The sequence below is a fragment of the Schistosoma haematobium genome, chromosome 3 (assembly GCF_000699445.3).
Source record: "Schistosoma haematobium chromosome 3, whole genome shotgun sequence".
Taxonomy (NCBI): Eukaryota; Metazoa; Platyhelminthes; class Trematoda; order Strigeidida; family Schistosomatidae; genus Schistosoma; species Schistosoma haematobium.
The window spans coordinates 47,538,918-47,566,342 of record NC_067198.1 but is presented as its reverse complement, the minus strand read 5'-3'; the positions used below and the strand labels follow the sequence as shown (position 1 = coordinate 47,566,342).

The window sequence follows — 27,425 nt, the reverse complement described above, 5'->3', positions numbered from 1 at the left end:
CACTTGTACAGCTCAAGAACAACTAAGTTTTCAAAATAAAATGAAATTATGTACTGACTAGTGACTGGCTTCAAGATGGATATTGATGAAGACCAAGCGTGGACAAACAATTAAGTGCCAGATGCAAATTGCAGAGTGCTTACCTAAATTATGAAAACCACACAACATATGCGTTATATGCACAAATTCGTCAGTTGTTCATTACATGTTTCGTGACTTTCAATTCTGTTTTTATCCTTTTAAAATGACTATCCGAACATAATATATGTGGCTTTATTCCGATGACTCGGAGTTTTTGAGCGATCAGATAACTTGCTGTTATATCAAATCTGCCTGTCTAGTGTTGCTCTCAAATTGTGTTTTTAACTTGTAGCGACAAATAAATCTCCAGAGTAAATAGTTCTGCGAGTATTGGGCATTTGATGCTGACCGCATTAATTTTACTGGACTCACTTATCTGAAGACGCTCGGTCACACAATTGCACCAGATTAAGAGTATGCCTTGCTATGCATCCCACTCAACATTTACCCAGCTCAGAACAAACGTTCCTAAACATACCGATAGCCTTCTAAATATATCTTTGAACCTCTTTATTTCTGACTTCTGATTTAACTGGGTTGGTATACTTTGATTATTAAAGATATTACGAATAATGGCGTGTCAAGATTTGAACACTTGTGGCATCTTTAAACCCACACTTCTCAGTAAGTGGTCTTAGAGCTGAATATGCTCTGCGCAGATGAGTGAGGTTCGATGAAATATAGCCAAAGGTCCCTCATAATTGCGGCCTGATAAAGCTAAATCTCTAGGGCCTTAGTACAGGCAGACTTTGTGATTAGGAATCTTATCAAGTCTGTGTATGACAAACGAGTGTTAATGAGCAACTTATCTACAATATTTAGCCAAATACCAAGCCTATTTGCAACCAAAATCATGAAAAACCAAGTGTGTTTAAGCAAGCAACGTGTAGCCAACAACAAGCCCTGGAACTTGACCTGGTCATTTAGACTGTCTCTAATATCTGTTCATCGCACAATCAGTTAAAGTACTTTATATTATACTATTACAAAGAGATGAACAAATGTCAAAAATGCCCATAACTGACATCTTGTTCTCGTCCATTATTGCGACACCAGAGTGCAAAGTTGAAATATATGAACATGCCTGGATTATTATTGTATGTTCATAGTTGAACAGTATATTCTGTTTGTTTTACTTTGTAGTGTCATAACACTATATACGCAAACTTTTGAAAACTTGTGGATTATGGTATTCTTAAATCGCTTCTTTATTTTATAGAAAGGCCAGTCAAACAGCAAAGAAAAACAAAGATTCCAATAAAAAAATGAATGATGTTGGTACGATGATTTTTTATTTTCATTTTGAAAAGACGAAACAAGGCTGAAAGAACTTGAAGAAGAGAGAGAACGACTTAGGGAAGAAAAAGAACTAGAATTGCGCAAAGCACTGCAAGAAAAAGAGGTCAGATGATGTACAAACCGTTTACATGTTTTTAATGATATTCCAAGCAGAGTTTTTATATCAATGAACTTTACTAAATATCGTTTCTTATGCATTCAGTTATTCAATAGAAATACTCATAAATCTTTATTTCATTCAAAGTGGGTCCGCAGATCCTAGAGAATAATCGTTTTATGGGATGTTTTATAATCATGGTCTCTTAAAACAGGGGTATTCGTTAGGTTGGAATTCTAATGCCCTATATATTGAATATAATTTCGAAAGCTTTTCTCTGTTCCAGTTTCAATTTGGAAAGGACAGGAGGCCTGATGGCCTGTGTTAGTCCTGGTAATGGTGATCCCTCAGTTGATCTAACTTTCTTTTGAAAGAGTCGACGGGTGGAGCCTCAACCACGTGCTGAGGTAATGAATTCCAATCGTTGATGATTCTATGGGGAAGTCGATATTCAGCTGACAAGTAATTTGTTCTGGGCTTGTGAACTTTTTTTGAGTGTCCTCGTTAATTCTCTGTTTCGGAAGACAAGAAAAATGAGGGCATATCAGGTGCAAATTCATCACTAAGCGATTTGAAAACTGTAATCAATTCGCCTCTAGTTCTACAACATGACAACGGAAATAGGTTTAGCTTGGCCAGTCGAGCACCATACGGAAGCTTTGCTATTCCAGGAATTAGCTTAGTTGCTGTTTTAAGGACCTTTTCCAGAAGCTCACTGTCTTTTAAACCCATCGAGCCCTGCAATTGCGGCTTCTAGGCGTTTCCTGCTGGACACTATTTAGAAGACAGGGGACAGAAGAATCTTCTTTTCTTGAGTTTTTAGTTAAGAAAGACGTATTTTAAGACTGTTTTTCCTCCTTTGGTCGGTGTGAGTCAGTTGTTTTTGGACTCATCTGAGTTTGCTTCACACCAATTTGCGTGTCGACAGAGCGAGTACTGTCTTATGTGTCCCGACCACGCTTGCCAAAACATTTTTTCGCAGCATTTACCAATAAGATGGCCTCGATTAGCAAGCTGTTTGCATCCGAACAGCATTGTTGACAAAGCCATACGCAACCGTTTTTGCTTAACCTTTTGAAAGCCGCAGGCGTTAAATTCGTGCGAACTTCGTGGTACCAGCCTTTTCACTCATCGCACTACATGCCGCTTTCAACGAGGTCCCTGACGTTGGCAATTGCTTTTTTTGCACTGTCCAGTCATTAAACAGGGGCCTTTTAAAAAAAAGGACGAGATGCAATAATACTCAGAGACAAAAATGATCTATGACCAAAAAAGTGGAAAACCGTAGATTGTTAGAACCAAAAGTATTAACAGATACAATAGAAAATAAAGTACTCAAAAGTACCAACGACAAACTACTTTAGAAACAGAAAAGATACTCTAATGGAATACTTTAACTGAAATAAATTGAATTAAAGCAAAAACAGTAGTCTTGATACATAATAAACGATCAAAACAATAGAATTTGCTCAGCGAGGAAAAATACCACTGTCCTTTTAATACTGATTAATTAAAACAACTATGGTTTATTTTGGTAAAAGTCTTGAATGTGTGCAACTCGATAGGTAAACAGAGCTCCGAAGTAAGCCTATCCAAACCAACCACATATGGTGGTTTATATGAGATCTTATTCTGGAGATGTACGAAAATCCGGTTAAGCGACATCACTTTTATCTGTATTGCCTATTGGTACTTTTTGTTTTGGTTTGCATAATGGAATATTTTAATGTTCTAAAGCTTGAATACGTAGAATTCTTATTAAAACTATACTCTTCAAATGAGTAAATCTGAAATTCACCGATTATTCATTACCTTAGAAGCATAGATTAGAAACTAACATAAAAATTGTTACTTACCCGGTGGTTAATTAGTTCAAAGAGGCCGTGAAATTTCATTCTTTTCATTCAAAAAACGACCATAAAGACCTTATATAATTGTGACCCCCACCTATGAGTCCGTTGTGCCTAACTTGGTTTGTATTTATGTTTTCATCTTCCTTAGAAATTACATTGCAACTATGATCTGATGTGTCCCAAACATGAACATTCAGTCGAATTCAGCTTCTGGAGTTTTTACAGACTGAACACCTCATTATTGCGACACATTCTAACATGGTAAAATGTTTGTAGGCTATGAAATCAGATGGGACTAGAACTGATCAAGGTTTAAGGCACAATCTATAAGTCTGAATGATAGTACTTTTAAACCACCATTAGTTAGTGAATATCAAGAATGAAAAAATCAGTCTTATACGATAGTAACTTGTTTTTCATGATTTAGTAGGACTTCTATGTCTAGAACTTTTCAGATGGATAGCATTTAGCGTTACTTTTAAGTGCACTTACTGAATCTTCAGTCACAGAGTTTTCAATAAAAAATGGTAAAGTAAATTAAAACATGAAGAAATATGCAAATTTTGGTTAAAAAAAGTAGAAGTATAGATGAAGTGTCCTATTATTTTAAGACTGGGTTTCAGAGTTAGATATCAAGACAGGGAATAGCAATTGGTAACAACTGAAAAGAAGGGCTTGGGAAAGGCTTACTTGGAGGTTTATTCTCGGCAGCCCATCACATAAGACGGATAACAGACTTAAGTAGATAAAGTGCAAATCATCTACCAAAGTAAAGACTCATGTAATTAATTGCATGGGAGTATTAATGATATCCTATGGTTGGCAGAATTGGAAAGTATTTAGATTTGAATCAGCAGACCATTGAGTTTGTATCCGACAACTCACATCCATAACTTTAACCGATTATTATTTGTTAAGAAGCACAAATATGTGTGAAAGGCTTTAATTCAATATGCAATATTTCATATTGACGAACTGTTTTAAATGCGCTCATTAAAATCAACTTAAATATTGTCACTTCAGTAGTAACAATACCTTTACATCACTAATTTTCTAAACGGAAGGACTTTTGATTCATTTAAAAACAAAATATCATGTAACAATATAACTTAACTAATTTTATTGTTATTATGTGAGAGCTAATATAGCCAGTGATAACTGTTAGTTAAACATATAACTAGACAAGTGTTCAGGGGAATCTCGCCGTAAGTATTGACAACTTTAACTCAATCTTATTAAGGTACAGTCTCTCCTTATTTCTCTGATAACTGATGATTATTGCCACCTTTTACTAGATGTCGCTAATTAATAAACTGGTTATTTTTAGCCTCACACCACTGTTTTAAAGTGTTATAGCATAAAATATCATCATATACTTCTTTAGGCTACATATTCCCAAATACTCGACACTATGACGAGAAGTTTTGAATGATTTCTCATTCACTAACGTAAAATTTATAAACTTTTTAATTCAGGATCATAAGATACGAGTTGAAGAATTAAAACAAACAAGAATATTGATCAGTCAATTAAACAAACGTTTACATCAACTTGAAATACAATGTCATGATCAATATACCGTAAAATAATAATCTACTTAAATCATTAATAGTAATATAATTTAGTGGGAAAGGTATTTTCAATGTAATGATTTACCTAATCCAACTAATGAAAGAGAAATTAATACATATATCAGTTTATGGAATTCAGATGAACAACATCTATCTATAGAAGATGTTATGAATGATTGTATAAAAAGTTTTAAAGTAAGTCAATAATTGAATCTTATAGTAACTAATTGAATAGATTATTGATGAATTAAACTTATTGATTTCTGAACTAACGGATCATGATGAAGATCAACTTCATTTGTTCAAATACAATCATGTAAGTCAGTCTATTTATATTTATATTTATATTATCATCTTTAGATGATACATGAATTAAGGCAACAAATAGATGAGAAATTAGATAGATCTATTATTGATCTATTAACAAAAGCTATTTATTATAAAGATCATGAAACATTAAATTTACAAAAAATTTGGTATAATCATTGGATTGTATTGTGTATCTGGGGTAATTTATCTAAAAATCCAAGGTATATAATTGTTTATTATTATTATTATCGTGATTATTATTGTTTTTGAATACATAAAGGGGATTTCAGTTTCCGTATCGCCAAGGCTTCAATAAACCTTAGTATAAGTCCTTAAAGGTTTTTGTATAACACTACAAATGCTGACTTGATGTCAACCTTATGACCAGTCTCAATCAAATGTGTCGCAATGGAGGATGATGTCAGTCTATCCTGTGATGTTATTTGACCATTGGAATCCATTTGTTTCTGCAACCATTTTGGTATGTGTTCACCCACGCTTAATTGCAAATCACGATTGCTCCTCCCTATGTACATGTTTCCACACATACATGTAAATTGATAGACACAGTGGGATGTGACACAACCGCTTTCGTGTTGTTTGGGCTTTTGGTGAAACATAGACCTTGTCTATTCGATAATGACAAGTTGGGCTGCATAAAATGTCTAGTTGATAGCTATTTTAAGTCTCCATTTGAGCATGAGACTATTTGTGTCGCTTTTTGGGTACCAGAAGCGTCATAGGTCTAATCGTATTGCAACCCTTCCAGAGGTTTATGAACTTCAAAGAATATCCATTATTGATTAACATATCAGTCAAGAGCTTTGTCTCTACTTCAATAGTATCACTAGTACAAATACGATTGATTCTATTGAATAAGCTCTTTATTAAACCGCTTTTGTAATGAATAGGGCAGTGACTATGAAAATTAAGATATTGTCCTGCCTATGTTATTTTTTTCTTTGTTACGGCTTACCTTTAACCTGTCTAGCTGACCTTTTAGTTTTCATATATAAATGTTCTTAACAAGTATATGTGTGTGATCAGATTGTTCGAAATATATTGCTCAAATCTATCATCACATAATTCTGATAAACTTTGTCTTCTCATTGCATTATCGAAATTTATCAAAAGGACTAATTGTTTTAAATTGTTATTATGTTTTTGATTGAGATCATGAACCGATTGATGTTAGACCACCGTTGGAAACCTGAAAGCATTGGACGGTCGTTTCATTCTATTGTGGGACTCCTCGTCAGTGCGCATCCACAGTCCCGCTCGCTGGATTCGAACCCAAGGCCTTCGGTCTCGTGCGCGAACGTTTAACATACTGGACCACTGAGCTGGCGGACATCCAATGGTGATAGTGTCTAACATCAACCAATCTACGAAATTGTGCGACCAACTTCCATTGTACTGAGGTAGATACCTGTCTCTACCCGACATGGATTAGCTCGACTCATCACGGCTTCTCACTAGAACTCCGAGAATTCCCTCACGAAGCTAGTCACTAGTGAGCATACGTTGATTACTAGTATAGGGGTTGTGGAGATAAGTAAGTTTTTGATTGAGATCGAAGGCCCTGGGTTTGAATCCCGCGAGCGGGATCGTGGATGCGCACTACTGAGGAGTCCCACAATGGGACGAAACGGCCGTCTAATGCCTCCAGGTTTCCAACGTGGTCTAACATCAATTGGTCCATGATCTCAATCAAAAACTTAATAATCTCCACAACCCCTATACTAGTATTATTATTATTATTATTATTATTATTATTATTATTATTATTATTGTCTCCCCTTTACTCCAATATGTAGGATTAAACAATTCACATTCCCTGAGATTGATATTACATTTGATATCCCAAAAGTGTTAACTCTATCTGATTGTGTATTTTTAATCAATTTTATGAAATATGATAATTATTCATTGAAATGTCAATCATATTATCCATGTAAATTACCAAAATCAAGTAAGTACAATTATAATTATGAATATTGAATCAAATTAAAGTTAATAGTGAATTAGTCAATGGTGAAATGATTCAACAAGATGATACTTTGATTAAAGAGAATCAATTCAATGAAAATAAAATAGAAGAAGTATGTTTACCATTATTTTGTGATGGTTGTTTGTTATAAGTTAGCTTATTGTTGCTATGTGTTCAAAAAGAAAGAATATTTAAACCTGTATCTAAATTCACTTGATGTTGTTTTGCTTGTATCTTCCTATTGTTATTTAGGACTGCAGTTGATTAGTCTCATGTTGGCATATGTGCATCCTGTGTGGATTGCCTCGATATAGTCTTAAGTCACAAGTTTTATAAGCAAAGATAGATAGTGGTTAGCTAAATGATTGGAAATTATTAGTCAGTTGTATTTACAGAATATAATTTGTCGGAGACTGATTATGAATACAGTGATCTCGAGTGCTGTTTGAGGTATGAGGGCATTTGTCAATTCACGGGTGCCCACGCTGTAGAAGGGTTCTTCTAGAGGTACCTGAAGAGGAAATTGGATTAAGGGTGGTCATAGTGACCTGAGAATGTGACCTCAATGCTCAAAGGACAACTACTTGAGGTCGGTCACACATGACCTATTTGTGAATAATTTTCGTGTTAGCGCTGTATTTATCGGAATGCTTTAGAGATCATAACTGTTATGTCCTAACGAAAAATAAGTGAATGGTAACTACTAGGAATTATTTATAGACTGTTGTTATATGTATTCTTATTGGATAACTATTCAGTAACTAGATTATATGTATATTCATGTTCTTATTATTATAAGCTTCCACTTAACCTACAGACTACTATTATACGATCTACTACTCTTAAGTTATCCTCAATCTGTTCGTTACAGTATCTCACAATGAAACGCTTAATTTACTTGAAAAGACTGTGTGTGTGTTTTTTAATTAACCATTTGCATAAACAGTCTTCAACATTTTGTTAAACTTCTTAGAGGTTATAGCAAGTTTCATTGAGAAGTATAGTGAAGTAGTTGTTCCATGAATTTCATAATAATCTACATTGTTGACAAAAGAAGAAAAATCTCTGCAGAATACTTAAAGATCTTTGAAGTGATTGATCGAAAGATAGAAAATATAATCACTTAGAATTAGAAGGTAATAACATCAACAGCATAGTTCATACAACTATTGGATATTCTAAAATCTACTAATTTCAATAGATGAGATCACGAAATTATTACAATTTCCACAAAACCCCTTCTGATACTAATCAACATATGCTCACTAGTGACTGGCTTCAAGAGATATATCCTGGAGTTCTAGTGAGAAGCACTGACCAGTGGAGTTCAACCGGGTCAGTTGTGAGGTAGTAACTCACTGATGACAATGGTGGATGTGTCGCTCAATTTCGTGGATTAGTTGAAGTTAGACATTAACACCGTTGGGTGCCGACTCAGTGGTCTAGTTGGTTAAACGCCTGGCGCGAGACTGACAGGTCCTGGGTTCAAAACCCGTGAGGCGGGGTCGTGGATGAGCACTACTGAGGAGTCCCACGATGGGACGAAACGGCTGTCCAGTGTTTCCAGGTTTTTCATGGTGGTCTAGCTTCAGTTGACTCATGATTTGAACTATTGAAATTACTACACTCTCCACAAAACCCCTTCTGATACTAATCTACTAATTTATTTGTTTATATTATTGTCTTTTTAATATATTCTTGTAGATTTTATTAAATGATGATAATAGTGAAAAACAACAAACAACTGAAATGGAAGAAACATTTGAAGTTATTCCAGAAGATCGGATCCCTACACCAGGTTATTGCTTATATTGTTTTTATTATACAAGTGGGAGCTTTTTTCGACATAAAAGATTAGCTATGATATGATACATAAAGTTTGTAGCTTAGATAAACGCTTTTATAATGATCGTTGTTTTTACTTGAAGTAGACACTAATAATAATGTTCAGAACGATAATGAAAGCTACCCTACAATTCAATGAATGAAACACTATTAAAGTATAGTTGATTTTAACAGGTTGATTTAATGAGTTAGAAATTTCTGAAGAAAACAGTTTATAGGCTAGCTACTTCAAATCTATTTAAAAACTCCTAACAGATTTTCTCTTCAAATCTAAATAGAAGTATTTGATCCTGTTGTAAGAGAATAATACTTTATAAATAAAGATGGATAGTTCCTAGCAGTAGAATTCAGGATACGTGATTCATCCTATTTGGAACTCATCAGCTGGATATACCTGCATCTCAAAGTTGATGTTTACTCCGACATTCGAACACGGTACCGTATGCACCAAACGCTATCTTGGTATCTACTTAGCTACTGAGTCCTGATAACCACCTGCTTGTGCAATGGAATGAAGTTATATTCAATTGATATTGTTTTACTTGCATCGTCCTATTGTTATTTAGGACTGCGATTGATTAGTCACATGTTGGTATATGTGCATTCTTCGCGGGCTACTTCGATATTGCTTGAAATCACGCGCGTCCTAGATTCCACTGCTAGCCACTATCCATCTTTGTTTATAAAGCTTGTAACTTCAGGCAATATCAAGGCAGTCCGCACAGGATGCACAGTATGCCAAAAAGAGATTGATCAATTGCAGTCCTAAATAACAATGGCAATATACAAGTAAACAATACCAAGTAAGAATAATACTAAATTAACAATCATTATTTAGAATTTCTCAACCGTAATCAATTCAACGTATTTAGATTATAAATAATGACTATCATTTAACCTTCTGTCTATCACCACTTCGAAAAGTCAAGAATTTATATTCCAACTTTACAAATCTGTTACGTTATTTGCTCCGTAAATGTTGTCTTTGGACTGGAAAGAAGGACACCTCGTCAAGATTCCAAAGAAAGGAGATCTGAGCAAATGTGAAAACTACAGAGGCGTTACACTACTGTCAATACCAGGGAAAGTCTTCAACAGAGTTTTACTGAACCGGATGAAAGATGCAGTAGACGCCCAACTTCGAGATCAACAAGCTGGATTCCGTAGGGATCGGTCGTGCACAGACCAAATTGCAACACTACGGATCATCGTCGAACAATCAGTTGAGTGGAACTCATCACTATACATCAACTTCATTGATTATGAAAAGGCATTCGACAGTGTAGATAGGAGAAAGTTATGGAAACTTCTTCGACACTACGGAGTTCCTGAGAAGATTGTCAATATTATCCGGAACTCATACGACGGACTACAGTGCAAAGTAGTGCATGGAGGACAGCTGACAGATGCATTCCAAGTAAGGACTGGAGTCAGACAAGGCTGTTTACTCCCTCCCTTCTTCTTTCTTCTGGTGGTCGACTGGATTATGAAGACCTCGACATCTGAGGAAACACACGGAATACAATGGACAGCTCAGAACCAATTAGACGATTCGGACTTCGCAGATGACCTAGCCCTCCTATCGCATACACATGTACAGATGCAGACAAAGACAGCCAGTGTAGCAGCAGTCTCTGCATCAGTAGGCCTCAGTATACACAAAGGGAAAACCAAGGTCCTCAAATTCAAAGCGGAAAACAGCAATCCAATCACTCTTGATGGCGAAACTCTGGAAGATGTAGGACCCTTCATATACCTGGGAAGCATCATCGATGAACAAGGAGGTTCAGATGCAGACACAAAGGCGAGGATCGGCAAAGCAAGAGTCGCATTCCTACAGTTGAAGAACATATGGAACTCAAAACAACTTTCAACCAATATCAAAGTGAGAATCTTCAATACGAACGTCAAGGCAGTTCTACTGTATGGAGCTGAAACTTGGAGAACTACAGCAAACACAATCAAGAAAGTACAAGTATTTATAAATAGCTGTCTACGCAAGATACTTAACATTCATTGGCCGGACACCATCACCAATAGCCTTCTGTGGGAGAGAACAAACCAGCTTCCAGCTGAAGAAGAAATTAGGAAAAGACGATAGAAATGGATAGGACATACGTTACGGAAATCAGCAAACTGCATCACGAGGCAAGCCCTAACTTGGAATCCTGAAGGGAAGCGAAAAAGAGGAAGGCCAAAGAACACATTACGACGGGAAATAAAAGCAGATATAGAAAGGATGAATTACAACTGTAAAGAGCTGGAAAGGATTGCCCAGGACAGGGTTGGATGGGGAATTCTGGTGAGCGGCCTATGCTCCTTCACGAGGAGAAACAGGCGTAAGTAAGTAAGTAAATGTTGTCTTATGTGGTTTTAATATGTGGAAAATTCAATAAGCTATCATACATGTACTATCTATTTTGAACCTGACAACAATCTTACTACCAAACTAATTACTACCTTCAAATGAATTCTATTCAAGTTCGCTGAATTTTAACAAAATCACGACGTGACAGCAAACAATGGGTGATGCTTCTTAATGCATGCTGGAATAGTGCTCGAATCGTATGTTTGTTATTGTTTGTCTGTTTTTGTGACGATATGGTTATGAATAGACATCTAAAGTCTTGTAAATTCCTAGCACGTGTTATCTTACTAGATACCACCCATCCATATCATTCGTATCTTTCTTCTTATATATCTTCTGGTAAAACGAGACATCAATAAATTGGAATCCATGCACGTAAGCAAAGGTATATAACCTCTAAAATACCTTATGTTGTAAATATAGTCTGTGATGAACAACTTGTTAGAGTTGACTTAGTCAATAACTTGTATTCTTAAACAGGTTTCTAATTGAAATGTTGTACGATTTCAACTGCACATTCACGATCCCTCTCCGCGAGATTCGAACTCAGGACCTATCGGTTTCGATCGTGAACGCTTCCAGGTTTTCCACGGTGGTCTAGCTTTAATTGACTGATGAATTCAACTATTATATATTACTCAAATTTTCAAAAACCTCCCTTTTGATAAACATTTTTATATCCATTTGTAAGCATAAAACCAACTAACTGTGTTGGTTTCATCATAATATAATAATGATATTTACTGATATTAAGTAAGTGATATCAGTTGAGAAATCACTGGAAACGACTAAGCAATGAAGAATCATTTGAAAGACCGCAACGTATGTGCTTTTCGTTAGAAGAATTGAAGGTCTTTTGTTTGACCTTGTGTTAAGGTTATGAATATGGACTATTTGAGAGTTGGAAAGCATGAGAAAACAACACTTCAAGTCATTAGCGAACACTATTCAACTAATGGTCTATTGAATACGAATTAATCATTATATATGTAAATATTTCCAAAATCAATATTTTTTTTGTATATTATATTTAGAACCTGAGAATTGGATAAAAGCTGATATGGAAGAAGATGCAATTGATTTAGGTGATTATCATGTGATTGGTGGTATTATTCGTTTTGAACTGCTTACTCTACCTCGACAACCTAAGACAGTTAAAGGTTGGACTATTACAACTTGTGTAAAACCTCCAAAACTTCATCCATTTGAATATATAGTTGATATATCAGAAGAAATAAGTGAGTTATTAATTTTATTTTTAGAATTATTAACGATATTTTCAAGGTGATCTACATTATAAACTTAATTCAGTTGAAAAACCATCGGGGTTAAGCTATTTCACTCTGACTTGATGTTCCTTAGAAGCATACAACTCTTCATTATAACTTTGAACATCTAAACTCATTAGCTTAGTGTATAATGAGTTGGAATCCTAAATGAAAGATCTGTAATCTCAGTCCGAATGTGAGCCTCAATACTGAGATACAAGTACATCCAACTGATGAGTCCCATACAGCATTAGATGAACGTACTAGATTCCACTGTCAGCCATAAACTATTTGTTTCAATTAAATAAATCATTTATCTAACCTTTTTGGAGAGACTATAAATGATGGATGACCTTAGACCTAAGTGACCCTGAGAAGTTTGTATAGAGTAGGAATATATTATACAAATCCAAAAATATAGAGTGGATGCACTTCTTTAAAATGGTTTGAAAACTTTTCGAGGTTAGAAAGAGACGCTGTAGTTCTGAACTCGTAATGCATACAGTACAGGAACTCATCCATGTGACTCCATAACAGTTGACCTCTGGAGCCATGATAAGGTCGTAAAAATTCTTTTAACCTCGACTACATTGCTTCTATAAAATTAGTGTGTGCTTCCGTGGTGGGATCTATAAAATTTCGCTTTTGAACGACGATAGGATGCATGTAACTAAGTCTAAATAGGCATCGATATGCTCTCCAGTCATCCTTTTATATTGGGGTACTTTGTTGGATATACTCTTGTATAATCGACAATTATCGTTGTAGCCTGTCGGTTTCTCATGTGTTAGAAGTGTTCCTTTTGAGATGATTTATCATATGTATACTTAGGGAAATGCTGATTACCGGGCCTTCTTCAGCACTTTTTCCTCTATTGAATTTACCACTGTTTCGTCGATTTCCACGAATCTCCCGATTCCTCCAAACGACTGATTAAGCTTATCATTTTCATTGTGTATATATCTCAATAGTATTCATACTATTGAGCTACCGAAGCTTCAGTAACATCTGCAAAGGTTGCAGCCAGTGTAACTCGTGCTTTTCATTATCCAGTTTACAATTATCATAACCTGTCTTACTGTCAATCGGGACTGAGTTGAAAAAGTCCCCATTCTAGAGATTTTTTCCTACAACATATATTAGATTCAAATACAGCATCGTCACGATAGTCTGCACGATGTCCAGCATACATTCAAACACCGCGATCGCAAATAAAGGAACTTCCTAGTTATCCCACCTATTGTAACCACTCACCTATACGTCCTTAAAATCCGCTCTAAACCTATCTACAATGAGTATTGGGTATTGAAATAGGCACCGTAACCTCGTTCATAAGTTATAGTCCGGCTCTAATGAAAATTGATATTATATTTCAAATTGTGAAAAGTAACGTAACCTAGGACGAATATTTCGCACAAATTTTGACACATTAGCTGGTTATCCCATTATCGCATTATTGCTTCTCTTACTAAGACTCGATTCCTGTTTCACTTACTAAAAATGTCTTATTTTTGTCTTCCAGTTTGCTGGGTCTCAGCTAATCACTCACATAATTGTACTGTTTGTTGCCATGTCAAGTCCACATGGGTTATTTAGCTTCCGGACAGACCAGTTTATTCATTCTTTTTGAGTCGCATTTTGATCTTGTCGGTTATTTGCTGATGAACCTTGACTGTTTTTATATGAGTGTATCTGTGTTTTTGCTTACCCTATTCATTACGTATCTGTAGCTTATTTTTGTCTAATTATAAATATGGTGTCACGCTTTATGGAATCAAGTTAGCTTACTCTCCTCCTCCGCTTTCCTTTACCTTCTTGATTTTCATTCGGAATGTCTATCCAAATCAACGAGTGTGCGAAACATCATCTTTTACATTCTCTGTTTATTTCTTATAATTGAAGAAACAGAAAATGAATCTGTAATGGAAGAAACCCCAAGAAAACAAGAGAAGAAAGAAGAAAGACCACCAATTCAAGTTAAAATTCGGTAATATAAAGTTGAATGTAAAATGTATATTATGATGCAGTATTTTTTTTTATCATTCAACGATGGATGATAAATTATCAGACATGTAGTTGATCTAATCTCAAGCACATGTGTTATTGTGGTTAAAAATGTAAACCATTGAATGGTAGTTCATGAGTTTGGATGTTAAACACACACACACGATGATACATAAAGATACTTGATTTGACCAGTGATTGGGTTGTTGATACACACACTTAATCAGTTCTATACTAAGATGAAATACTTGTCTAGTACTTCCTAGTCTGTGTTATAGTGCATAACAATCAGTGATTTGTACGAACTCGACTAATCACAGACTCTCATTTGAACTCTGATCATTCACCTCGATCCTAGTTACTAGTGTGTTAATCTCAGCGCATAATGAAAATGAATCTCAAATTCAATAATCTTCAAATAATTTCACAGGTTGAAACCATTAGTCAATTGAAGCTAGACCACCATGGAAAACATGAAAGCGCTGGACGGTCGTTTCGTCCTAGTATGGGACTCCTCAGCGGTGCGCATCCATGGGATCCGAATCCAGGACCTACTGGTGGTCTAGCTTCAATTGACTCATGATTTCAACCTGTGAAATTTCTAAAAAATCTCCACAAAACCCATTCTGATAACTTCAAATAATTGTTTATATACTGGGTCATGAACGAACAGATCATATACTGTTCCATGATTATGCAATAAGTGAGAGATAAGTGTAGGTGAATCAATTTGAATACAAGAATTATTCATCTAGTTTAAGTCTTACCGTTAATGGATATCAGTAGGAAAAACCATTGTAAACAACAATTGTAAATACAAGAGAAGTCTCAAGGTATACAATAGAATAAATAAATTTATAGAATAGTGTTATAAGAAATAAGACGATAATTATAGAAGCTAAAATTCCAACTGAAAGTATACCTTTGGAGTATAAATAATGGACAAGTGATTTACAAATTATAATACACAATCCTGAACTGGATGGTTCAGTCGTGGAACTTTCGTCGTTCTTCCGAACGATGATGTCATTTAGAAGAACGATGATTAAGATCTACAATAAATGAGCATATCTTGAATATATCAACCTTAGTAATTAATTATTTCACTATTAAATTGCATCTTCTAATCTGACTTCATGAATGTCAGCTCTTCAATTTGTACAAAATATTTCTCACTTAAAATGTTAAATAAGAAATTGAATTTGGTTCTGGATTTGTAAAAATAATCGATTTAGTTTATTTAAAACGACATTAAGTGGTCCATGATAACTAATAGGCAACACTCACTGATCAATATTTTGTGTTCATTGAGACTAATCAACAAAATGTATATACAATCTTAAAGAGGACTGATTCACTGCGTATCATAATCAGTGACGTTAGTACTAAGATATCTTGGTCATAATTGACCTTCTGTAAGATTGGTATTTACACTAAGTGATAATTAAATGGCAATCAGTGTCATGTTTCAATTCGATTCTACTGATTATATAACAATTGAATTCATAAACAACTAATAACCTCATATATGTCTGATTTAGTCGGATGTAACATAAACACAACGACACGAATTAATGAAGCTGAATACCGAACAAGTAGAAACAGTTGTAAATGTATCAGTTATAGTAAAAAAATATTATTAATCATAACCGATAGGACTCGAGAAAAAAGTAAGTAATTATCAGAATGGGATACAGTGGACAGCTAGAATCCAGCTGGACGATCTAGACTTCGCGGACGATCTGGCTCTTCTATCGCACACTCACCAACAAATGCAGGAGAAGACGACCAGTGTAGCAACAGCCCCAGAGGCAGTAGATCTCAACATATACAAAGGGAAAAGCAAGATTCTCTGATAAAACACAGCATACAACAATCGAATCACAATTGACGGAGAAGATTTGGAAGATTTAAAAACCTTCACATATCTGGGCAGCATCATTGATGAGCACAGTAGATCTGATGCAGATGTGAAGGCTCGAATCGGCAAAGCAAGAGCAGCATATATATAACTGAAGAACACCTGGAACTCAAAACAACTTTCAACCAACAACAAACTCAGAACTTTCAATACAAATGTCAAAACAGTTCTACTGTATGTGGCCGAAAGTTGGAGAACTACGAAAGCCATCATCCAGAAATCACAAGTGTTTATTAACAGTTGTTTACGCAAAATACATCAGATCTGTTCGTCAGATATTATCAGCAACAACCTACTGTGGGAAAGAACAAACCAGATTCCGGCGTAGGAAGAAATCAGGAATAAGCGGTGGAATTGGATAGGACACACATTGAGGAAAGCACCCAACTGTGTCAGAAGGCATGTCCTCACTTGGAATCCTCAAGGCCAAAGGAAAACAGGAAGACCAAAGAACACATTACGCCGAGAAATGGAGACAGACATGAGAAGAATGAACAATAATTGGATAGAACTAGAAAGGAAGGCTGAGGACATAATGCGTTGGAGAATGCTGGTCGGCGGCCTATGCTTCACTGAGAGTAATAGGCGTAAGTAAAGTAAAGTAAAAAAAATTATCGGAATGTAAAGGACAAAATAACTTTAAAACTTAGGCTCTAAGAGAAGATTGAGATTGAATCAGCACACTTCACTGATACCTATTCTCAGCCTCGTCATACAACATCTCCAATCATTGGTTCCAATAATCACGCCGTCTTCGATTAAGTAACAGTAATTTTATTATGATTGCTATTAGAACTAACAATGTTTGTCTAATATCTAGAAACTACCAGTTTCTTTTCTTGTTCTATCTTTTTAGTATACCGAAATCTATAATCATTGTAGAAGATCCTTTATTAGCTAGATGGGATCCAGAGAAATTACAATGGCGTACAACAGGTATTCAATTAATTAAGTTTAATGAAGATGATAATACTATCGTATTTAATACAAGTGTATTTGGTACAATGGCTATATTTCAAGATTTTCATATTAATATGCCATTTCAAGTAAGTGAATCAATTGAGTAATAATCTTTTTATTTCTATTGTAAATGTTCTCTAGTTATTTGTATTACATTTTCTGATGGATCAAGGGATAAGTGATTCAAAAAAATTCTGCTTTCAATCAGATAGTCATAAATCCTGTACGTTATTACACTCGATTAGATTTCACTAGCTAAATTGTATTGTGATGTGTGCTACTAATGTCGATAGATATAAGTAGTATGTATCATTAATCGAAAGTGAAATACCTGAAGGCAGAAGGTTAGGAAGATCGAAGGAAGAAGAACGATAACAAAGAATGATTGCTGTAAAAACGAAAGAGCCATGACATCTGAGACGATTGATTAACATTTTTCAAATTAAGTATATACTGTATAGTTCTGAGATTCTACTAAGTGATTCTGTAATTTTGTATTCAAATACATTTGGTTGTCTCTATTTGTGTTGTCGTTCACTACAGTATCAGTCCAGAGTAAAACTAGAGATAAATCTCTGCTTTGTTACAGAGTTAAATGATATGAAAAGACTTTTTTTTAATTGTCTAACTTGGATTAACTGTTGAAATTTAACATTGATAAACCGTCCTTATGATGACACTGAATCATGATCATAACAGTTTATTAATACTGTTTAGCCACACCTGAAGCCTTTGACCTAAAGGTCTAATCCATAAGGCGTGGGAGCAACTTTAGTAAATGCAGTCTCATGGTAGGCGATGACCAACAATAGATTCATACGTCATTTGTTTCCTTAGGATCCTGGAGCTCATGTACACCATTAGTTTGGAATCAGTGTTTTCCAACTAAATCCCCTAGATGGATCTTCCATATCCACCAACCTGGTTAAAGTGTTGGACATTCACTTTTCGTTCTCTCAACTTAGTAAACAACACCTCAGCTATGAGAAGGCAGTGAGTAGAACTTCCCTGACAGTGGTTGTATGCACGCGGCCACTTGAGAGCGTTTGGAGAGGGTGAGCTGACTCTCCCCACTCTCGGCCGTACCAGGGCATTTGGATGCAATAGTATTTCGTAATATCCGCAATTTTAATGTTAAGAGGTTAGTGATAATTATCTGAAATAATCCTGTGTTTCTGTCGTAGAATATACCCTCGAAACTAAAATGCATTCGGAATCTATAGTTTAGATATGTTCACCAAGAATAATCTTTCCACATTTAAAAAGCCAAAGAATTAGTGTTGAAGTTACGTACGTAGTTCTATGAAAGGTGAAGTCAGTTGACCAGATAAATGAAATATACGTTAGATATGTAGTACAATGTAATATACTGGCTAATTTTCATCAAATATGATAATGGTGGATGTGTCGCTCAATTTCGTGGATTAGTTGAAGTTAGACATTAACACCGTTAGATACCGGCTCAGTGGTCTAGTGGTTAAGCGCTCGCGCACGAGGCTGATATATCCTGGGTTCAAATCCCTTGACGCGGGGTCGTAGATGCGCACTACTTAGGACTCCCACAATAGGACGAAACGGCCATCCAGTGCTTCCAGTTTTTCCATGAGTGTCTATCTTCAATTGACTCATGATCTGAACTACTGAAATTACTACAATCTCCACAAAACCCCTTCTGAAATATTAAAGTGACCATAGTCACATAATACATCAGTATACCAACTCGCTTACTATTCATTTCACAAGTATTAAGCAACTTCCAATTTCCTTGATAGTGTTTAAAAAATGAAAGGAATTTATTAATGAAGGTTAGTGTTATATGTCTTGCCATTCATGTTAAATCTTTTAATTCGTTTTCCTTATCACATGAATAGATCTGTTTGAATTGATAAGTATTTTAATCAGATCCTAAGTTGCTTCTTTCTGTTTAAATGACTAAATCATCAATCAATTTATGAATATCTTGTTCCTACTGGCATTTATCTGTAGCCCTGAAAACTTAGTAGTAGCGTTGTTGAATTACTGACTGAGTGACTTGGTATCAGTTTCATCAAGATACCATGTACATATTGTTGACGAGTTCCAACTAATATGAAATTCCTACCGACTACCTTTAATCATCTTATCTCTCAAACGTCTTAAATTATGAAACATATTGATTTTGGTGGAGTTTTGTTCTCTGAGCTGGATGGTTTGGTCGTGGAGCTTTCATCGTTCTTCTGAACGACATCATCAGCACAAACTTCAGATAGAAATGAAGTGTTCGAATTTTTCCATATGTGTTTCACAGCGTGATCTGTGCACCTCAATGTTTATTGGTTCTTATTGACCTTAAATTTATCATTGTTTACTTCTTTGTTTTGGTTGTGTCTCCCATTGGTTTGAACTAGTTTGAACTAGTATACACTAAGTTAATGATTGACTGAACTTTATTTCAGTATTGGGAATTACGTCCATTACCATTAAAAAGAAATGATCTAATCAATACAACAGTACAATCAATTCATTCAGATCCAATAAATGATCCGACAAATATTAAAAACTCTTTAATAACAAATGAACATCAATCAATTACAATGATCAAATCAACTACACCTATTATGAAATCAAATAAGCCAATGAATCAAGAAGTGATTGTAAGTTAAAAATTAATATTATATAATTCTTAATTTGTAATTGATTGATACATTGAAACTAGATCTCATTTACATGGCTCAGATAAAATCACATTAGAATTGAAAGCCAGAATCTTTAAGTTTTGTGATAAACCCTTAATCATTAGAATGGTAATCCAGTGTCATATAGTTTCAATTTAAATATAGAGTGATGATCATTAAATCCTCATTGAAGACAGATATTTTATTCTTAATATGCTCGAACTCTGCCAGTCATATCTTTTCACTAAGATTTCAGAAACATCATAAAGCGAATCGATAATGAGTTAACTATTCAGCGAGACTGTAATTTATGGAAGCATCAACCACGTATAAAATAGTAGATCTCAGATTTTTGGCACGAAATTCACTCATTCATTTGGCTAAATAGCTCTTTGGCATTATAGATGATGTCAATTCATGATGAAAACCCTAAATCTAATTCCTAACCTTAATCATTAACTGTAAATCATAATTTTAATTCCTCACACAGGTTTATAACCGTCATTTGGTCCTGGTTATTAGGTGGACACTCTCAAGGTCAATTTAGCGTCGTTCAAAAGTCGTCCATAAGTTATAGACTCACGAACTATTCTAGTTTAGATGAATATATGAAGTCAAGAATTTACTGTCAGTACAAATAAATATTGTACGACCAATTTATTCATTCTTCTAGAGTTGCATTTTGACCTTGTTAATTATTCGATTATCAACCTTGACTGTTTTTATATGAGCGTATATGTGCTAATTACTTACCTTATCCATCATGTATCTCTAACTTATTTTTGTTCAACTAAAAATGCCGACTCACACTTGGCTAAGTTAAGTTGGCTCACTCGCCTTCTCGATTGCGCTTCATTTAGTTTTGCTGACTACTGTTGGAGATGGTAGGAAGAAAGTTAGGGGAGGCCAAACCAAGACGTGGAATCAGTCCACAAAGTCACTAACTTCTAGTCTGAGCCATCTTGGTAGATGCAGACTACTTGGTTGGTGTCAGCGTGACTATCGTGACCAATGGTTGAGAACTGTGGGTGACATGGTTGAGAATCGATCACAATGGCGTGGGTGTATACACTCTCTGTCTTCCCTTAAACTAAAAGATTAAAATCGCTTGATATCTTTCTTTCTACGAACTAATTCTTTCTTCCTGTACTATATCATTATATGCTATCTTTCTTTTATATATTACTACCGTTGAATTAACTACTTCTATGATTTCGGTGTTCATCTTGTGGTGTTAATGCGGTATGGCAACTTGGACCGATACACATATGAGCCTGGTCCTACGTTGTAGCTGACTGACTGACTGCTTCTCTTTCCGACCAACGATTGTACAAGATATACGTATTCAAACCTTCATTCTCGTATTGAACTTATTTAATTCCGTTATTCACTAACGCGATTTAAGTCGATGATTATACACGACGATTGGCGAAATGTATATTTCGATAACGATTCAATTGGAGTCAGATATAGGGCCACTAAAATATTTTAAAAAAGCGAGAAATCCTTTACTTTGAAACTCATTTAAATACCATTCTATGACAAAAGAAAATATACTGACGGCATAAGTGATTAGAAAAGTTTACAGATTAAAGTGAATGATAAGCCTATATTACATACATATAAATCGGTATGAGATATGAATTAGTTATAACATTGAATATATTGCTCTAGGAATTTTATGCTTAACTCATGCTTATTATACTCCATATAAAGATTTTTTATTACTTATTCCTCATTCTAGACAGCTAGTTCCCCTGAACCAATTGGAATAGAACACAATCAAAATGGTATTACGGATCAATCGAAAGAATGTATCATTCTTGGACCTGTAACAACACTTGGTTTATCGAATGATGAATATCAATCAATATTACAATCATCCTCGATAATAAATCAATGTTTATTAATTATAATGGGTGGTTGTATTGAACTTCGATTACATATTTTAGGTGATCGAATATCAATACTTCCAAGTATTCCAGTAACTGAAACAATAAAAGGAAATGGTGGTGATAGTTCAATGACTAATGGATCAAGTAAAGGTATAAATGTAACTGAGAAAAATGATACAGATTTATTAAAACATTCTAAACGAGAATTAAATCATTTATGGGGTAAATGGTTTACACTAAATGAATTAATCACAGTATTACAACAGTCAGGTATGAATATATTTCCTAGAGAAGATTCGGTCAGTAGGATTGATTGCCTTAACAAGGTTTGTATACTTTTTTTTGTTTTAGTCTTCAATATAGATTTTCTCTTAAATTATATAATCTAATTTAACAAAAAGACACTGTAAGGTATAGACACAAATCCGTCCTGTAGTACTGTTGTAAACAAAAATGCAAGTGGGGGGGGGTTAAACAATGTATTTTAATTCAAAATAACAGAAAGTCTTGGTAGAATATGAGAACCATACACTGAATACTTCATTGTAAATTTCCATCGTTGGTCCTTTACATTCTGAATGATACGTTCTATTCGTAATTCTTTTCTATTCTCTTCAACTTGATCTTCTTAGCCTTCTGCTGCTTGCTAGGGTTTCCACTTTCTATTGATGTTACATATTACTTATGTCCGTCGACATAAGTAGTATACATCATAGTATAATCAACCTTTATATCATAAATGCATTACATCTGCAACTCATCTTTTCATTTTATTCTAACAAAAATATTCATACAGGAATCTCGTCTTGATATAAATAAATAAACACATACTTTGACTATTGACCATTAAAAAAAGACTACCCTTATAACTTCATCAAAGATGTCTGGCATCGAAAAATTATGCCTAAACACTCAAAACCTAGAAGTCTTAAAATAGTTGGAACCAATTCGACGGTCGCAACTTGGATTTTATGGAATCATTAGATTCCTTTTTCTTGTAAATTAATCAAAGGACATAGAAACTACAGAAGACCAACCTTTTGCCAATCACAAGAAGTATAATATGGTATCTGTGTAAACAAGAACACGATGTCTCATGAATACATTTAGATAATTACGGAAACGAACTCAACTAAAAAAATATCAGAATTCTAGATGAAGGAAACTTTGAGAATGCTAACAAGATTGTAGAACTCGGGAACTCGTATCATTTCTTAGTCCAATCTATCAATTCATAATAACAAGGTTAGTCTAACGAAACAATCGAACAGAGTAAAAAAGACATGAAGCTAAAAACAAATATTCCCCTAAGACATTTAATTACGATTTGGTTCATCAGAACACACAAATTCGGTACTTGTGGATGGATTTCAAGAATCTTCTTTCAGTTAGGATTATACGTCAATAAAACTACTTCAAACTACAGTGAAGATTCTAAAACCATATTTATCTAGCTCAGAATGTTCCACGCCACCAAAAGAAGTAACCATAATTAACACTAAAATGTTCGGCATGGACATCGATTATTGTTTCCAGCTATTCACTTCATCATAAATAAAGATGATGTTGGGGACGTTAGGGCATTTCTTACCACCCACGCATATATTCGATTGACGAACTTACCGATTAAATGTTTTAAATATTTCAATGGCAGTCGATCGACGAACTTATCAATTAAATGGTTAAAAAATTCCATGGCAATATCGATTATATATATTTGTATAAATACGCATGATTTGTGTGCTTGATGGACCTGGTATCTTCTGGTTGTCTGTAGAATACATTTTCTACATCTTACCAAGACTTCTGGGTCGAGTTAGCTGAGTCGGGGACAACGGACCAGTATAACCTATCGATTCTCTGAATCCTTGATTCTTCGTTCCGTTCCGAGTAAAACGAATCAGTAGTAGCATTCAAGTAATCGAACATAACAGATGAAGAATTTCCAAACTCAATAGTTATTTGAATGATATCTTTCTTAGAACCATTGAACAAATGAGTAAAACTATTTACCATCTAGCTATTAGTACAATGTTCAAATGAATCAGTCAAGAATGATTCAGAATATGAATATATATATATATATACTTAAACATATGGAATCCTTCATGAAAACCTCTAGATGAACTACGATTTACGATGTACATCAACTAAAAATTTTTAATAATGATGTATATACTAAAAGATTGGGATTCTTCTAAGAAGCGGCCATAAAATATATCACATTACAGCAGGGGTTTGTGGAGATTTTAGAAGTTTTCACAGATTGAATTCATGAGTCAATTGAAGTTAGACCACCATGGAAAACCTGGAAGTACTGGACGGCCGTTTCGTCCTGGTATGGGACTCCTCAGCAGTGCGCATCCACGATCCCGCACCCAGCGAGATTCGAACCCAGGACCTATCAGTCTGGCGCCAGGCGCTTATTTGACCTGTAGCATACTCAATGCATTCCATATATTCTGTTATGGTCTATCTCTTCTCAAGCAATGTAATTTGACTACATTAATCTGACCATGGTATACCTAAATATTTTAGAATAAAACCTAAAAAAAAGTATTTTATTTAACAAAAATATTTTCTCATTAAAACATGAATCGATTGTTTAGAATCGTCTTGTTGAAGAAAATCTATATCAGCATATGGCATTATTAAGTCCATCCATGGCTTTTGGTTGGTCAAGATGGAATAGTGAATGTCATGATGATCATACAATCATTGTAACAGCTGTTGAACATATAGATCATGAAGATTCAGTTGATGAGGTAATACTAATTAATTATACTTATCATTTACTATAAATTTCACTGATCACCCCTAAATGCCCTGATACGGTTCTCCCTCTTTGAATGCTCTCATATAGCCACTTGCATATAACCACTGCATAATCACTGCCTTCTCGTGATGGGGGTGTTGTTTACGAAATTGAGAAGACGAAAAGTAAATGTCCGACACTTTAACCAGGTTGGTGGATATGGAGGATCCATCTAGGGTAGCTAGCCGGAAAACCCTGATTCCAAACTAATGGTGTACATGAGCTCCAGGATCCCAAGGAAACAAATGGCGTATGAACTAATTGTTGGTCGCCGTCTACCATGGGTCTGCATCTTCTGACGTCGCTCCACTGCCTTGTGGATTAGACCTTTAGGTCTAGCTAGCAGTGGAATCCAGGACGCACAATTTGTCCTATTTGCGACTCTTCAACTGGATTTACCTGTATCTCAGGGTTAATGTTCACTTCGGAACTGGAGCCCATTACCGTTCGTTTCAAACACCATTGTGTTATCCACTTAGGTACTGAGTTCATATAACTACTAGATTGTGCAATGGGCTAAAATGCCTAACCATAAACTTTTCATCTGATCTATTTCAAAAACCTAATTTTTAAACTCTCAACTTGATAATTATATTTCATTCAATATTCAACAGATTTTTACTATAGATAAAGAGTAGTACTAAATAATTCATACCCATTAACTTTTAAGTTTACATCGCCATACCATATAGCACACACATATACACACCTTGTTTAATTACCAATATGTGTTTATATAAGATTAGTTTTATCTATGTAGGAATCATGGAAAGTGTATAGTGTAACCAGGAAAAAGGTTCAACAATTGGAAATGAAAGAATATGATGAACAATTCAGTCCATTATCTAATCCTGATCAACCTGTAAGTACTAATATATCTAACTTCAATAAATGAATTCCCTGACATCTTTATTTCTCATTACAATAATGTTTTGAGACAATGTATTCTAGATACTTGAAAAACTTCATTTTCATTGGATCCATATCCTCACAGACAGATTATGAATAGTGACCTTCGGGCAAATCTTATAACAGAAGAAATCATATTTCGTGTCTTCATTTGTCAATAGTCAATTAACAGTAGCCAAACAATAAGATACCATCAATTCAAGTGGAATGTTATATGTACTGAAATGAAAGTTGATGAAAATAAGATTATCAGTTTAGGGGGTGTGGAGATTGTTAATTTTTTGATTGAGATCATGAACTGATTGATGTTAGACCACCACTGAAAACGTGGAAGCACTGGACGGTCGTTTCGTCCTATTGTGAGACTCCTCAGCAGTGCACATCCAAGATCCCGCTCGCGGGATTCGGACCCAGGGCCGCCAGTTGCGCGCGCAAACGCTTAACCTACTGGGTCATTGAGTCGGCATCCAATGGTGTTAAGATTACTCAGCTGTCTGTGTAAACGGTGTACCGAATTGACGCCACATAAACTGAAAGATATTAAACTGGGTGTCCATTTCACCTTAAACGTTTTTCTGACTAACGTTTTTTTAGATCATTTACAGTACTTACGTTAAATGTTGTTTTTGTTTTCATATTGTTTTCTTACGTTTTATAGTTCCATGCAGATTTTTATCACATGTATATGGATTTCGGATGTGACGAAGGTACACGACGAGTTGAAGAGATAGATCTAAAATATTTTAAAACTGTAAACAAATTACTTCAAGCCACTCGCCTTTTAGTTTTCTCTTAAAACATATATAAACAATAATAAATACTGATAACAGTCATGGTATTTGTACTGATTAAGTTACAATATATTAAATTTTTCATGAATATACCTATTATTATTAGAAGGGGTTTTGTGAAGATTGTTGTAATTTCAATACATGAGGTCATGAGTCAGTTGAAGCTAGACCACCATAGAAAACCTGAAAACACTGAACGGTCGTTTCGTCCTACTGTGGGACTCCTCAAAAGTGCTCATCCACAGTCCTCCACGCGGGATTCAAACCCAAGACTGGATAAGCAGTAGGTCTCAATATACACAAAGGGAGAAGCAGGATTCTCTGATACAACACAGCATGCACCAATCCAATCACAATTGACGGAGAAGATTTGGAAGATGTAAAAACCTTTACGTATTTGGGCAGCATCATTGATGAGCACAGTAGATCTGATGCAGATGTGAAGGCGCGGATCGGCAAAGCAAGAGCAGTATATTTACAACTGAAGAACACCTGGAACTCAAAACAACTGTCAACCAACACCAAGGTCAGGATTTTCAATACAAATGTCAAGACAGTTCTACTGTATGGGGCAGAAACCTGGAGAACTACGAAAGCCATCATCCAGAAATCACAAGTGTTTATTAACAGTTGTCTACGAAAAATACTTCAGATCCATTGGCCGGACACTATTAGCAACAACCTAATGTGGGAGAGAACAAACCAGATCCAAGCGGAGGAAAAAATCAGGAAGAAGTGCTGGAAATGGATAGGACACACATTGAGGAAAGCAGCCAACTGCGTCACAAGACAAGC

General features: G+C 35.1%; 1 protein-coding gene across 1 annotated transcript; it reads left to right on the top strand.

The window, feature by feature from the left end:
- The first annotated feature begins 1,244 nt into the window (after positions 1-1,244).
- CASC1 lies at positions 1,245-26,735 on the top strand. The gene is made up of 16 exons (XM_051219083.1): positions 1,245-1,483; positions 4,806-4,910; positions 4,956-5,096; positions 5,137-5,217; positions 5,262-5,431; positions 7,028-7,182; positions 7,224-7,312; positions 8,905-8,998; positions 12,448-12,651; positions 14,584-14,668; positions 17,463-17,652; positions 20,002-20,199; positions 21,965-22,441; positions 24,725-24,880; positions 25,691-25,792; positions 26,498-26,735. Exons 3-16 carry the CDS (start codon positions 5,070-5,072, stop codon positions 26,633-26,635), a joined length of 2,166 nt encoding a protein of 721 aa, XP_051070046.1. The 5' UTR covers positions 1,245-1,483; positions 4,806-4,910; positions 4,956-5,069; the 3' UTR covers positions 26,636-26,735.
- Positions 26,736-27,425: the final 690 nt, after the last annotated feature.

Coding starts and splice junctions, on each gene's coding strand:
- CASC1 (XM_051219083.1), top strand. CDS start 5,070: ATGAATGATTGTATAAAAAGTTTTAAA. Junction 12,652..14,583: donor TGATATATCAGAAGAAATAA/GTGAGTTATTAA, acceptor TTATAATTGAAG/AAACAGAAAATGAATCTGTA. Junction 22,442..24,724: donor GGATTGATTGCCTTAACAAG/GTTTGTATACTT, acceptor TCGATTGTTTAG/AATCGTCTTGTTGAAGAAAA.